The 16,277-nt window shown below is 45.4% G+C and overlaps 1 protein-coding gene and 1 long non-coding RNA gene across 3 annotated transcripts in view; one reads left to right on the forward strand and one right to left on the reverse strand.

The window, feature by feature from the left end:
- Positions 1-16,277, forward strand: part of LOC309350062 — a 492,019-nt gene that overhangs the window by 417,638 nt on the left and 58,104 nt on the right. The window lies entirely within an intron of this gene.
- Positions 1-16,277, reverse strand: part of MDGA2 (MAM domain containing glycosylphosphatidylinositol anchor 2) — a 413,922-nt gene that overhangs the window by 234,089 nt on the left and 163,556 nt on the right. For both annotated transcript variants that reach the window (XM_081875889.1, XM_081875890.1), the window contains exon 2: positions 11,293-11,432. In XM_081875889.1, coding sequence (XP_081732015.1) covers positions 11,293-11,432 — 140 coding nt within the window. The remainder of the gene's footprint in view (positions 1-11,292; positions 11,433-16,277) is intronic.

The raw sequence follows: 16,277 nt of genomic DNA on the forward strand, positions 1-16,277 counted from the left end.
GCGCATCAGCATCTTCGCCGGGAGCAGGCCTCTCGCTCGGAAGAAGCGGCAGGGATGCGGGCGACACGGAGCCTTCCTTCAGAACAGGAGGATCATGGAATCGTAGAGTTGGAAGGGAGCCAGGGGGTCATCTGGTCATACCCCTTGCAATGCACAAATGGCAGCTCAAGCACAGATTGATAGGTAAGGCTGGGACCTAACCCAATGACATCTCTCGGATTCAGCTGGTCACAACTCCTGTCAGTCCAGCCAGCACAGCCCATAATAAGGGGGGCTTCCTAGAGCCATCTGGTTGGCTGCTGGGAGAACAGGATTCTGCACTTGGTGTTCCGCTGTGTGATGGCCTGGGACTTGGGCTCAGACTCGGAGCTGGAGGAGTCTCAGTCTGCACTGGATCCTCTGCCTCTGGTAGCATCTGGGGCCTGATCCTGAAGACTCCCAATGTGCACAGGTTCCCCTGCAACAAGCACCAGCTGGGCCGAGTCAGGGGCCTGAGCCTGCCCTGGCTCCAGATGCGGGGATGACCTGCTTGCCTCCAGCTGGACCATCACTTACAGCTGCTCCACTACCGGTTGGGTCAGGGGAGGCTGAGGTGACCCCTGGGTCTAGTAACCCACCGACGTCTCCCGAGCTACAGAGACTGAGGTCTGAGAGAAGGAGAGACCTGAGTACTCGCAGGAGGAGTGCTCGCCTTTGGGCAAGACAGGGAGGTGAGTCACCAGGGGATCAGGACCGGCCGCTACCCCGACAAAAATAAAAGGCTGTTGAACCCTGCCCCAGGTTGCGGGAGCAATGTTGCTGTTTGTCAGAACCTGCCTGAGAACCTGCACCTGACCTAGCCTTGTTTCCTGCCTCGTGACCTGGCTTGACCCTGTCGGACTGACTCCCAGCGGAACTTTTGGATTCTCGACAGGTCCTGGACCACATTGCTCAGGTTAACCCCCAGGCCCAGCACACGTTGGCCTGATCCAGCAGGTTCGCCTTGAGTCCTTACCAGGGCTGGATTTAGGTTTGATGAGGCCCTAAGCTCCTGAAGATAATGGGGCCCTTTCTATGTCCAGCTGTCCTTAGCCAACAACAAATGGTCGCTGTTTTTTGTGTTGAATATATGCTATATGGTAATTTATGAACCCAACAGGTATCTCAAGCCATTTGCCCATGTTGCCATGCAACTAGTCCATGCAAAATGTAGGCACCCTTTATATAGAAAGGAGCAAACCAGTGATATTTTAGGGAGCAGGCTAGCAGCCGGGGCCCAAGACTTACGTCATAGGAGCCTACGCAACACAAAACACTGTTGCTGGATGTAGATTTTATTTTATTTGTTTTTATATTATATTCTTATATTTTGGACATGGACATCTGGGTCCCCCCCCTTTTGGGGGGGCAAGAAAGTGGGGCCCTAAGCTATAGCTTGTTTAGCTTATATGTAAATCCGGCACTGGTCTTTATGCCCTTCCAGCCAAGCCCGCTTCAAATATTGACAATGTATTTCAGTTCGGCGTTTGCATCCTTCCATACGTAGTTAATTACACCTGACTCCGTGCTTAGCACCTCGGACTGCGTTAACAAGGTTTGTGCGCCATTATTCTCGAAGCGCCATTAGGGAGGCTGTCTTTTATAGATTTCACTTTTATTACATGCACCGCTAATGAAGGCATAATGCGATTATGATGGACCGAGTCCCAGGGAAAATTGTTGCCAATTGGGTTTGGCACAAAATAATAAATTGCCTTTGGATCAAGTGGTAGGTTTGGGGAATAAGAAGAGGGACCCTTTTAGGCATCAAAATAAGGCCGGTTATAAGTTGAACAAGGAAATTAGATTTAACAGGAGCAAATCAATTTGCGGCATAAACTAACACAATAGCTATATACAAGCTGGGACTCCATTTTTTGGGGGGGATGTGCAGTGACTTTATTCTTATTTTATTTTTTGCAGAGGAAATTTGTTAGATGAATTAGTTGTTCGTCCCTCCTCCCGCCTGATTGTTTTCCCCAATTAAATTTCCTTATAGATTCTTAAAGCGAACAAGCATTTTTGCTAATGGTTGTTCCTCTAAGGAAAGTTGAATTGGATCACTAAGTAGGAGAGTCATGAAGATTCATCTCTAAACACCAGAGGTGCCTGTTCAGCAGCAGAAAACTGCCAGGTCTGAAAAAAATTATAAGAATTCTCAAGCCTAGCAAGGACTGCTGAAAAATGGGGTGGTGTTCATAGAACCATGGAGTCACAGGAAAATTGGGGTCTCCAGGCCTCTTCTAGTCCCACTTCCTGCAAGCAGGAATCACAGCTAAAGAAGCTCCAAGATATCTCCTCTCAGTCCACTCTTTGCCACGCTAAACATACCCAACTCCTTCAACCGTTCCTCTTCAGGCTTGGTTTCCAGGCCCTTGATCCTCTTAGTCACCCTCCTCTGCACACCTTCCAGCTTGTCAACGTCCTTCTTAAATTGTGGCGCCCAGAACTGGACACGGTATTCCAGGTGTGGTCTGACCAAGGCAGAATAGAACGGGACTATGACTTCCCTCTATGGGACGTGGGTGGCGCTGTGGGCTAAACCAAAGAGTCTACGACTTGCCGATCGGAAGGTCAGCGGTTTGAATCCCCGCAATGACGGGGTGAGCTCCCGTTGCTCGGTCCCTGCTCCTGCCAACCTAGCAGTTCAAAAGCACGTCAAAGTGCAAGTAGTTCAATAGGTACCGCTCCGGCGGGAAGGTAAACGGTGTTTCCGTGTGCTGCTCTGGTTTGCCAGAATCAGCTTAGTCATGCTGGCCACATGACCCGGAAGCTGTACGCCGGCTCCCTCGGCCAGGAAAGCGAGATGAGCGCTGCAGGGATTCAAACCGCCGACCTTCTGTTAGGCAAGCACTAGGCTCTGTGGTTTAACCCACTGCGCCACCCGCGTTGTAATCAATGTACTGTACTATAAAATAAACAAGACAGTATTGTAGATGATAAAAATCTGTTCGGAAACCAAAGCGTTCCAAAACCAAGGTGTGTTTCCCTGTAGAAAGTAATGCAAAATGGATTAATCCATTCCAGACTTTTAAAAGCAACCCCTAAAACAGCCATTTAACATGAATTTTACTATCTAACAAGATAGTAATGAAAGCAATAATCAATGTACTGTACTATAAAATAAATAAATAAGACAGTATTGTAGATGACAAAAAATTCAAATTAAATGATAGTCACTCTTTGGATGGGAGGCTTCTATCCATTTCTGCTGTCACACAATCAGTCGGTAGCTGAACTGGGTTCCACGCAGTCACAAAAGCAAATGAACCGGAAAAGCCTCAAAAACAAAAACGCAAAATATATGGGGAGGGGGGAGCACCAAACTGAATCTGTTCCGGAATTCCGTTTCACTTCCGAAATGTTTGAAAACCAAGGCATGGCTTCTGATTGGTGCAGGTGCCCTGGAAACAATAGCCGATATCCGCATCGGACGTTCGGCTTCCAAAAAAGGTTCAAAAACCGGAATATTTACTTCCGGGTTTTTGGCGTTTGGGAACCAAGGCGTTTGAGAACCAAGGTACCACTGTATCTCTGTCAGGGATGCAGCAAGCAGATAGTTCAGCTGATGCATCATCTATATTAGGGGCTGCATAAAAATGGTTGTTTAGCAGGGAGCACTGAGCACCGAAACTCCCTCCCTTGCAGTGCTGAGACACTTCCAGCGGGCTGTTTTCGGGAGACGAGGCCAAGAATGGGAGAGAAATGTGCAAGCGCAGACTCCTGCGCATTTCAGCACTTCTCTCCCCCCCCCCCCCCCCGCTCCAGGGCCCACAGCCTCTCCAACTCGTTATGGAATTTCACTTTCCCTGCTAATGCTGATGACTCTCGCTTTCCCCACTGTGGCAGTAATAGCTGCTAATCAACTTGTAATGCAGTAATCACAACTGCGGGCTACGGCCATGCAAAGCAGGGGGAAAGAAATAAAGAAATAAATCAGGGGGGGAGAGAGAGAGCGGAAGGAAGGAAGGAGAGAGGAGAGGGAGAGAGAAAGAGGGAGAGGAATGAAGTGGAGAGAAAGAGGGGTAAGGCAGGCAGCACAGAAATTAGAAAAAAGGAGAATTTTTCCCCCCAGATATAAATAAAGTGGAAGTATACAATAATAAGCATTATTTTCCATCTCATTGCAGGTTTTGTTCCATTTCGAAAAATGAAATTTATTTTTGCTGTTTATCAGTGCTTTTTTTCCTGGGGGGACGCAGGGGTACGCATATCCCTAAACCTTTTGTGAATCTTTATACTTTTGTCCATTTACTGTATTTATTCCCCTCGATTTAAACTACAAAGTGGTGATTTTCTTGAGACAAAATGAGAGTACCCCTCGACATTTATTTATTTTTAGGAAAAAAAGGACTGCTGTTTATTATTGTTCATATTTTGAATTAGATGTATATGGGTGTCAGGGAACTCCCATTGGAGTCAGAGGGAGAGGGAGGGCTCTAGAGGGATTCCGGAGAGCGTTCCGGGAGGGAGAGAAGCAGCCCATCTTTTGGGGAAGGAAATCAGCGTAGCACCAGTGGAGAAGGGGGGCAGATGGGGGAATCGGCGAGGCGGTCCCATGACTCCTCGCCGGAGACCAGCGGGGAGAGCACGGGTCCTCTGCTGCCCACACCCTCCCTGAGCAGAAGGCTTCCGCACAGGGAGAGTAGGAGGAGACTAGGCGTCAAAGAGCTTCTTTGCTGGAAGAAGTTCAAGAAACCCCCACTGACGGATTCTGCCAGTGATTGAGACAGCCAAGGTTCACTCAGGCAACCCAGCCAGGTGTGGCGCCGATTTACGCACGAGCAACCCCTAGAACCATTACAATGGGGTACTGAAATCTCTTAAGCGCTCAAGGCATCAAAAGGTCTTGATTTGGCCCTGGAAAGAAGGGACAGGGTTGAGGTGGGTGGGCTGAGAGAGATACAAACACCAGTTTGGCTGCAGGAGTTGCTGGAAGGAGATGTACAAGACGCCACCCAACCATCTTGGGGACTCTTCTCCAGATTTTTGTGGGGTTCCGAAAGATGTCCTACAAGGCTGTGGAGGTTTGGGGTCAGAGTCTTCCTTCTCCTAGGTGCAGCGCCGGATTTAAGTATAAGCTAAACAAGCTCTAGCTTAGGGCCCCACTCCCTGAGGCAGGGAGTTCCAAAGTTCGAGTGCTGCCACACGAAAGATTGTTGTTGTTGTTGTTTAGTCGTGTCCGCCTCTTCGTGACCCCCTGGACCAGAGCACGCCAGGCACTCCTGTCTTCCACTGCCTCCCGCAGTTTGGTCAAACTCATGCTGGTAGCTTCGAGAACACTGTCCCACCATCTCGTCCTCTGTCGTCCCCTTCTCCTTGTGCCCTCCATCTTTCCCGACATCAGGGTCTTTCCCAGGGAGTCTTCTCTTCTCATGAGGTGGCCAAAGTCTTGGAGCCTCAGATTCAGGATCTGTCCTTGCAGTGAGCACTCAGGGCTGATTTCCTTCAGAATGGAGAGGTTGAATCTTCTTGCGGTCCATGGGACTCTCAAGAGTGTCCTCCAGCACCAGAATTCAAAATTCTTTGGCGATCAGCCTTCGTTATGGTCCAGCTCTCACTTCCATACATCACTACTGGGAAAACCATGGCTTTAACTATACGAACCTTTGTTGGCAAGGTGATGTCTCTGCTTTTAAAGATGCTGTCTATGTGCTGTCACTACAAGCCACTCTCTTGGGCCCCCCCAAAAAAAATTGAAGGGAAAAAAGCAACTGGATGTCCATTTCCAAAATATGAGATAAAAACAAATAAAACAAAACCTACATACAGTAACAGTGTTTTGTGTTGTGGAGGCTCCGATGATGTAAGTCATGGGCCCCACCTGCTCGCCTGCTCCCTCAAATATCACCAATTTGCTCCTTTCTATATATAGGGTGCCTACATTCTGCATGGACTGGTCGTAACAATTACTTTGATAAAATACATATTTTATGTACAAATGGCTTGAGATACCTATTAGGTCCATAAATAACAATATAGCATATATTCAATAATAATAATAACAATTATAAATAAATAAATAAATAAATAATAATAATTATACCCTGCCCTCCCCAGCCAAAACCAGGCTCAGGGCGGCTAACACCTGATATAAAAACAATTGATTGGAATACTACTTAAAAAACAAGAATAAAATACAACATTAAAACATTAAAATGCAGCCTCATTTCAGTGGAAACTCAAATCAAAAACTTTTTGGGGGATGAAAACATCAAATGTTCACCGAGGCCAACTATCCAGACTGGTCCTACATGGGCCAGAAAAAAGCCAGGGAAGTCCTCAAATAGGAGTTCCATCACAGAAGGAGAAAGGAAAAAGGATAGAAGAGGAGGGAATCAAGTTGATCCCGAGCCAAAGGCCAGGCGGAACAACTCTGTCTTACAGGCCCTGCGGAAAGAAATCAGATCCTGGTCTCAAGAGGCAGAGCGTTCCGCCAGTGTTGAAAAGGCCCTGCCTCTGGTTGAGGCTAATCTGACTTCCTTAGTGCCCGGGACCTCTAGGGTGTTGCTGTTTAAGGTCCTCCATGGAGCGTACTGGGAGAGGCGGTCCCATAGGTACGAGGGTCCTAGGCTGTGCATATATTCAACATAAAAAACAGTGGCCATTTATTGTTGAGAAAGGGCAGCGGGACATAGAAAGGGCCCCATTACCTTCAGTAGCTGAGGGCCACATCAAACCTAATTCCGGCCCTGCCTACATGGGCTCCCTTCCCAGGTGGACAAAACCCATCTGCCTCTCATTTCCCTCTATAGCACATGCAGAATCCACCTTCTTAACCATTGCACCCCCTCTTGGTCTTGTCCACTCCCACCCCTGTTTTCACACACAGGGGGTCCCTAATGCAGGCATCCCTAAACTCGGCCCTCCAGATGTTTTGGGACTACAACTCCCATCATCCCTCGCTAACAGGACCAGTGGTCAGGGCTGATGGGAGTTGTAGTCCCAAAACATCTGGAGGGCTGAGTTTGGGGATGCCTGCCCTAACACGGAGCAATGGTTCCAAACTACAAGAAAGAAGATTCCACCTAAACATTAGGAAGAACTTCCTGACAGTAAGAGCTGTTCGACAGTGGAATCTGCTGCCAAGGAGTGTGGTGGAGTCTCCTTCTTTGGAGGTCTTTAAGCAGAGGCTTGACAACCATATGTCAGGAGTGCTCTGATGGTGTTTCCTGCTTGGCAGGGGGTTGGACTCGATGGCCCTTGTGGTCTCTTCCAACTCTAGGATTCTATGATTCTACGTATCAAGGGTTAGAGACCCATCAGCTACCTTTGCCTGGTTTAGCCAGCCAGTCAAAGCCGTTCTCCAGGTGTGGCCGCTGTCACCTGCTGACAGCTTCTAGGAGCCACAGGTGAGAGCTGAGTGCAGGGTGGGAACCAAACTACCTCAGAAGAAGCACAGCATATCCCCTAACACCCCACACACCCCAGAAGCAGGTGACCTGGTGCAAAAGGCCAAACTGACCACTGAGCTGCAAAAGAACAAATGACCGCAGTGTTCTTTCACATGTAGCCACAAGCTGCCTGGAACAAGGAAGCAACTGCTGTGCAAACTCACGTCAACAGCTTTCATTCAAAAAATGCTGGAAAACTGCTTGTACCTTCCATTTTATTTTAAGGAGTGAACCTTGCATCTTGCGGGACAAGCTGTGCATAAATATTTCTTTCATTCTGCATGTTCCCAGAGGATTCACTGACTCTCCTGGGGTTACAGACCACTCTCTCAGGTGCCTAAACAAAAGGTACTGACCTAACCGCTGTGATCCAAGTGACGGTCACCTCCAGGCTTGATTATTGCAACTCGCTCTACGTGGGGCTGCCCTTGAGACTGACCCACAAACTCCAGCGGGTGCACAATGCGAGACTCCTTATGGGGTCCTTGCTGTGGGATCACATTCACCCGGTCCTGTAGCAGCTGCACTGGCTCCTGGTGGAGTACAGGATCAGGTTTAAGGTGCCCTATATGGCCAAGGACCCATGTGCCTACAGGACCGCCTCTGTTGGCATGTCCCATGGAGGACCTTACAGTCTTCAAATAAAAACATCTTGGAGATCTTCCACAGGGAGGTTAGGCTGGTCTCAACCAGGGGACATGCTTGTTTTGTGTTTTCCAATTTATCTGAAGAAAAGGACCTCTGTTTGGTTGTCGAACACTGCAGTCCTGCGCTCAGAAATAACTCCCGCCGAGTTCTGCATGGCTGGATCCCAGGCATGTGGTATAACACAACGGCTGTTTTAGACACACTTCAGAGTAGACATGCTTACGATTGTCTGTACACAACCCTCCTCTCCAAAACAAAGCACTCCTGGATGCTTTTTAGCCATTATCTGTGCCGCAATATCAAACACTTTGGCAAATTACTTAATTTTCTATTTTGCATCATTCTGGTGCAGGAAGCCAGGAAGAATGTGAATAATTTCATCCATTAAGTGGGACATTAGTTGCCATGGAAGCAATGCCCCCATATAAACGTATATCGTAGTCTCTCTGTCCACTGTGGGGGCTGCAGAAGGGCCTTAACAACCTAGGAGAGTTGCAGGATCAGGCCAAGTGCCTGCCTAGTCCAGCAACCTGCTCTTGCAGCAGCCAGTCATATATTCTCAGTGCTCACAACAGCCCTGTAAGGTAGGACAATATAGTTGCAGTTGGTAGAGTATGAGACTCTTAATCTCAGGGTTGTGGGTTCGACCCCACTTTGGGCAAAAGATTCCTGCATTTCAGGGGGTTGGACTAGATGACCCTTATGTTCCCTTCCAACTTTATGATTCTCTATTCTATAGAGGGAGGCATGTCTGAGGCCACCCTGGGAGTTCATGGGAGAGGCAAGATTCAAGCAAACCAAAATGATTTAGAAGAAGAAGAGTTTGGATTTGATATCCCGCTTTATCACTACCCGAAGGAGTCTCAAAGCGGCTGACATTCTCCTTTCCCTTCCTCCCCCACAACAAACACTCTGTGAGGTGAGTCGGGCTGAGAGACATCAGAGAAGTGTGACTGGCCCAAGGTCACCCAGCAGCTGCATATGGAGGAGCGGGGAAGTGAACCCGGTTCACCAGATTACGAGTCCACCGCTCTTAACTACTACACCATACTGGCTCTCTCCTATATTAAGAGGATGGAGAAACACCCTGATTAAGAAAGGTTGCAGAGAATGCATGGCAAGGAGAAAGCAGATAGAGAAAGTCTCCTTTTCTCATAATGCAATATCCACTGGGCCCCTGGCCTGATCCTGCAGCCTCTTCTTATGTTCTTAAGCCGTGGACTTCCTGATTCCAAGTTCATCCCCCTTGGCAGGACACAACCGTGGTTCCCTTTCTTCATCAGGGACTTCAAGCAATTCATTGTCAGAAGGGACGGCTTTTCCCACCCCTCTCTTTGCTGAGAGTTGCAATGAGAGAGAAAGAGAGAGCGCAGGAGAGAGGATGGGAGACAGGCGGAGATGATCAGCGTGTGAGCAGGAGGGAGAGAGAAATCTATAAACTGGTAGAACGAAGTGAAATCAATTTTCCTTCCAGGGCCTGAGATGAAAAAATAGAGATTTGAGGGGAGAAAACACACTGATCTGTGCAACGTGCTGGAACCACGATAGGCTGGTTTTGCCAGAGTTTTGCTGATCTAGTAGCATCAGAGTTTATGCCTGCTTAAGGAAGCCATTTTCCAGACACTATAAAAAGCTGGCAGTCACACCAAGCCATTCAAAGCATCTGAAGCTCTCAGGGAGCAATTGCTAGGAGTCCTCCAGGAGTCTGATACAGTTCTGTGCCGTCCCCAAGTGGTGGTAAATTATAACCAGAGCATGTACCACTCTGGTGAAACAGGGCACAGGCAGGTAGGGTCTCAGTCTACCTCTAGACAGCTGTCCTGAACCCACAAATAACCTGCACTTCCATGGATAGCCATGAGTCCAAAATGACTGCAGACCTGCAAGTTCACTGCAGGAAAACATTATGAAAATGATGTATAGATGGTACTTAACCCCTGTAAAACTAGCAAGCATATATCATAATAGTGATAATCTATGCTGGAAATGTAAAGAAAAAGAGGGTACCTTTTATCATATGTGGTGGACCTGCCCTAAGGTGAAAGGCTTCTGGGAGAAGATTTACAATGAATTGAAAAAAATGGTGAAATATACATTTATAAAGAAACCAGAGGCCTTTCTTCTTGGAATAACAGGTTTGGAATTGCCCAAAAAAGATGTTAGATTGTTTTTGTATGCCACAACTGCAGCTAGAATTTTATTAGCCAAGAATTGGAAATCACAAGAAGTCCCAACAGTGGAGGAATGGCAGATGAAGATGATGGACTTTTCGGAGCTAGCTGACCTGACCGGAAGAGTCCTCAACCAGGAGGAGGAGGAGTACCAGGAGGAATGGATGAAATTTAAAGACTATTTAGTTAAATATGCTAAGGTAACTTAAATAGAAATACTTGAAAGTAATAGATAGGCTTACGATTTGAATATGTGAAGTTATAGAATAATATGTTTAAAGTAAAGATGAAAAGAAAGAAAGATGTTAACTGATTAAGTAATTTTTATGAGAAATTTGTTTTGGAAAACTGTTACAATGATATATATTGAAATTCAGTCAGGGGAATTTGAGGAAGTCACTTACCAATGTCACTAAGATTGGATTAAGTACAGTTAAGATGTATGTTTGTTTGTTAGTTTAAAAATTTTGGAAAATCAATAAAAAAAATTGGGGGGAAAAACAAAAAACAAAATGACTGCAGACCTGGTCCTTTAGGGGCACAGTTACCTGATTCAGGACCAGGGAGTCTCACCTCCCGGCCTGCCCCCCCTGTCAATATCCATTAAGTGGGACATTAGTTGCCATGGAAGCAATGCCCCCATATAAATATATATCGTGCCTGGAGTGCCTGGCGTGCTCTGGTCCAGGGGGTCATGAAGAGTCGGACACGACTAAACGACTAAACAACAACAAAATATATATCGTAGTGTCTCTCCACTGTAGGGGCTGCAGAAGGGCCTTAACAACCTAGGAGAGTTGCAGGATCAGGCCAAGTGCCTACCTAGTCCAGCAACCTGCTCTTGCAGTGGCCAGTCATATATTCTCAGTGCTCACAACAGCCCTGTAAGGTCATTTAATTACGTAGGTTTGGTGCAGTCCACATACTGATACAAAGGTGTCTCTAAGCAGCCAATGACGTCATACAAAAATGTCGCAGGTAAAGGCAAGAAAAACCGCCCTCCCCGAATTTTGGAGATACAAATCCAGCTGTGGACCTTGCACCTCACAAGAAAAGCTCACCTGCGGCCGAGGGTGGCCGGTGACCAAGCAGGTCAGCTCCAGCGTCTCCCCTTCCCGGATCGTGTACACTCTCTCCGAGTATCGCTCCTCCTCAATGTTGCAGGCCAGGCCCGAGTGGATGATCCTCACTGTGGGTGGGGCTGCAAAGACAAGCGGAAGGAGATCTCTGTTATCATTTTGAAAATAGGATACATGACAAAACCAAACCGTGAACTTACTGCTTGTCGATGCACAGGAAAATAAATCTGAAGCAATAATGATAGATGAGACGCAGAAATAGCATTTGAGGGTGCCAAAGGAAGCAATTTGCACACACCCCTTAGTATGCCACAACCCTAACTGAATGCCAAACATTTATCCTTTGTGGCAATGCTCCCACCATAGCTGTCAACCTTCCCTTTTTTTGCAGGAAATTCCCTTATTCCAGTGCCGTTTCCCACTTCTTCCCACCACTATCCTGGATTGTTAGATATCCCGTAGACTGTCCCCGGGACAGGTGAGGCTGCTGATCCCTTATTTTTGAGGCTGCTGATCCCTTATTTTCAAATCTGAAAGTTGACAGCTATGTTTCATTTGAGATTGTAGTGTCTTTGGAGGCAGCGATCCTTCTCTTTTTTAACCAATGAATTCATGTACAGTCATTCATTCACTCATTTGTCAGACACCTGCTATAACTCCACTGAGGAGGACACGAGTGGCGCTGTGCTCTAAACCACAGAGCCTAGCACTTGCCGATCAGAAGGTCGGTGGTTCGAATCCCCGCGATGGGGTGAGCTCCCGTTGCTCTGTCCCAACTCCTGCCAACCTAGCAGTTCGAAAGCACAAAGTGCAAGTAATAAGTAGGGACTGCTGCACTTGATCTTAGCCAAAAGGCCGAGAAGCGATACCTTCCTGAAGAAACCAGAGGCCTTTCTCCTGGGCATGGTCGGCCAATTGGTGCCAAAGAAGGATAGAACATTTTTAATGTATGCAACAACAGCAGCAAGAATACTCATCGCAAAGTATTGGAAGACACAAGAATGGCAGATGAAGTTGATGGACTATATGGAACTGGCGGAAATGACTGGCAGAATCCGAGACCAGGGAGAAGAGTCGGTGGAAGAAGACTGGGAAAAGGTTAAAGATTATTTACGGAAATATTGTAAAATTAATGAATGCTAGAAAAATGTTGGAATGAAGTTATATGGCTTTAGTAGAAATGTTATAAGGAATTAGGTATAAATAGATTAATAGAGTATTAAAGGAAAAAAATAAGGTTAGAATGTGCTAAGATAATTATAGGATAGAAAACAGAGGAAGATGGAAAGGAATCGCTGAAACAATTAATAGAAGTGGAATACAAAAAGGGAGGTGTGAGGAGGTCGCAGAAATAAGTGAATGAAAGATAAGATATTGAAATTGTTTGATGTGTTTTAAACTGTTTTTGTTTTGTTTTGTTAGTTTAACGTGTTAGTGTTATGTTGTGTTTTTGTATTGTATTGTATTGTATTGTATTGTCCTTCTTTTTTGTAGTGTTTAAAAGTAATAAATATTATTTTTTTAAAAAATAGGGACTGCTGCAGTGGGAAGGGAAATGGCATTTCCGTGCACTTTGGTTTCCGTCACGGTGTCCCGTTGCACCAGAAGCGGTTTAGTCCTGCTGGCCACATGACCCAGAAAGCTGTCTGCGGACAAACGCCGGCTCCCTCGGCCTGAAAGCGAGATGAGCACCGCAACCCCAGAGTCGCCTTTGACTGGACTTAACCGTCCAGGGGTCCTTTACTTTTACCTGTTACCTATAACCCCACTGAACTGTAGGGCATTGGACCAGGTGTTCATTAGTGTCCCTTCCAACTTTCCATCTTTTGATTTTGTGACTACTACATTAATTCTGTATAGTAATAGTGAACTATTTCTCCATGTGCTAGCTCTAGCCAAAAGAGCATTGCCCTCACAAAAGAGGGGGGTATCAGCAGAACTTTAAAAGTGCCAAAATATCTGTGGGGAGGACCCCTAAGAGGAGGAAGAAAACCAGCATGGAAAACTGGCAGAAAGGAAACCCATTGGAGAGAAGATCCCAGAACTGGCAGAATCCGGGACCATGGGGAAGAGTCTGTGGAAGAAGATTGGAAAAAATTTAAAGCATATCTTCAAAAATATTGTAAAATTAAGGAATGTTAGAAAGATGTTGGAAAAAGAAAGTTAGGTGGTTTTGGTAGAAATGATATAAAGGATTAAGTAAAAATGAGTTGATGAAATTGACGAAAGAGGGGACGTTAAAATTTAACATATTAAATTACATTACTTAAATGAAAATTAGGTTGGAAGGATTTGCTGAAACAACCATTTGAACTAGAATACAAAATTGGGAGGTGTGAGGAGGTCAAGGAAAGAAGTAAAGGAAAAAAAGTTATATAAAGGTTTAATATTGTTCCTTTTTTTCTTTTTCTTTTTAAGAGAATGTATTTTTATTTGTTTTTGTTTCTCTGTTGTTGTTGTATTTTTTTTTGCTTTTGTATTTGGTATTGTTCTTCTTTTCTTTTTGTAACTTGTAAACTTGGAATAAATATTATTTTTATAAAAAAAAGAGAGAGAGAGAAGATCCCAGAAAAGGTTCCTTGTCACCCTGAACAAGGCATTGCAACATCTTGTTACAGGTTCATAGAATCGTAGAGTTGGAAGGGACCATGAGGGCCATCTAGTCCAGCCCCCTGCAATGCAGGAATATTTTGTCTGAGGTGCGTTTCGAACCCACAACCCTGAGGTTAAAAATATCATGTTCTGCCAACTGAGCTATGCCAGCTGAAATGCCATCCCAGTAATCACTTGGTACTATGAGATGGAAAATGGACAGAGTGGACATGAATTGACAGCAGGATTTGAACCCAGGTCCACCAGCACTAGGAGCCAAATAATTACCAGCCTTAGCTTAAGCTAATGGAACCATCCAAGGTTCACATGGCTACATCGAAGTCCTACTGAAATGAGATTCCTGTCCCCCATTTTTCACTTCACTGGCATGTACAGAAATTTCCCCTCCGCTGAATGCAGGTGGGGAAAACTCCATCTCTGCATCAGCATTCTCACGGCAATGGTGGGAAATTAGCAGACAAGGCTCCATCCATCATCGTTTTATTAATCTCCAAGAACCCCCCAAAGGAAACTTTCATTTTTATTTTTTATTTAAAAAAAAACTCTGGTTATTTTGGGTTTAATTTTCAAAAATTAGCTTTTCATTATTGTTCCTTCATTATTGTATGTACTGCTTGAAGTGCATTATCTTGCTCGTTACGCAAGCGAAGCACTTTAATGAGGACAATAAAACTAAGCAGTTGGCACAATGGGACCCCCGCCCCACCCTCCCTCTTTTTGCACAACTCATCTCGAACAGCCCGTTTGTCTCCACGGGAGGCGCCTCCTGCTGGCCTATTGGGGACACTCAGGCTTCTGACTCAATCATCGTAAAATAAAATAAGAGGCCTCCCCATGCCTCTCCTTTTCTAGGTAGCTCAATTTCCAGTCCTTGGGTGGGAATTGACAGTGAAGCATTAACTAACACTCTGCAGAATTTAAACTTAATTGCAAGCGAGGGTTCAGCCCAGATGAGTGTCCTGTGTCCTGTAGAAGTGATGTCTATGGAGGTGGGAATTCCATTGGCCCATTAAAATAACAGAACAAAATCAAACACACTGAGAGAGAGGAAGAGCCACCCCGTTTTTTTTTTTTTTTTAAATGAGCTCCTTTGTTTCATGGCATGGAGAAAGCAGACAGTTTTCCCTCCCTCTCTCCTAATATTTGAATTTGTGGATATCCAATGAAGCTGAATGTTCGAATATTCAGCACAGATAAAAGAAAGTCCTGCTTTGCATGGTGCAGAGTTAAACTACGGAACTCACTTCTGCAGGAGACAGTAATGGACACCAACTTCAATATTTTTGAAAGAGGATTGGATAAATCCATGGAGGAGGAGAGGATGAATGCTATGCTTTGCTTTCACAGCTGGAGGCCGTGATGCTTGTGGGGTTTCTCACAGACATCTGTTTGGCCACTGTGACAACAGGATGCCGGACTAGAGTGGCTGGGGAAACCCAGCCAGATGGGTGGAGCAGAAATAATAATAAATTATTATTAATATTATTATTACTAGAAGGGCCATTGGCCTGATCCAGCAAGCTCTTCTTATGTTCTTCAAGGTAGACAGTTACCACCTCAGAGATGCACTTTGCAAATAGGCCAGCGGTGCTGATTATGCCACCTGTTGCTAGACTGAGCTTGAGCTCCGTCACAGAGAAACAAGGCAACAACATTTAGAATCTGTTGGTGAGAGAGAATATAATGAAAATGACATACAGGTGGTACATGACACCAGTCAAGCTTGCAAAAATCTATCATCTGCCCGATAATAAATGTTGGAAATGTAAAGAGACCGAAGGTACATTCTTTCACCTACATGCCCAAGGATTAAGACCTTTTGGGAGATGATCTATAATGAAATGAAAAAGGTGTTTAAATATACCTTTCTGAAGAAACCAGAGGCCTTTCTCCTGGGCATGGTTGGCCAATTGGTGCCAAAGAAGGACAGAACTTTATGTATGCAACAACAGCAGCAAGAATACTTATTGCAAAGTACTGGAAGACACAAGATCTACCCACCCAGGAAGAATGGCAGATGAAGGTGATGGACTATATGGAACTGGTGGAAATGACTGGCAGAATCCGAGACCAGGGAGAAGAGTCGGTGGAGGAAGATTGGAGGAAATTTAAAGACTATTTACAGAAACATTGTAAAATTAATATTTGTTAGAGGGATGTTGGAATAATATTATATGATTTTAGCAGGAATGATATAAAGGATTTGGGAATAACTGACTGTTAATTGGTGAAAGGAGGAAAAGTAAAGTTACATTATATTAAGACAATTTACAGGACAAAAATTTTACAAGAGGGAAAGGATTTGCTGAAATGGATAATTGACCTAGAATACAAAAAAGGGAGGTGTGAGGAGG

The sequence above is a fragment of the Podarcis erhardii genome (genome assembly GCF_964252035.2).
Source record: "Podarcis erhardii genome assembly, chromosome: 1".
NCBI lineage: Eukaryota > Metazoa > Chordata > Lepidosauria > Squamata > Lacertidae > Podarcis > Podarcis erhardii.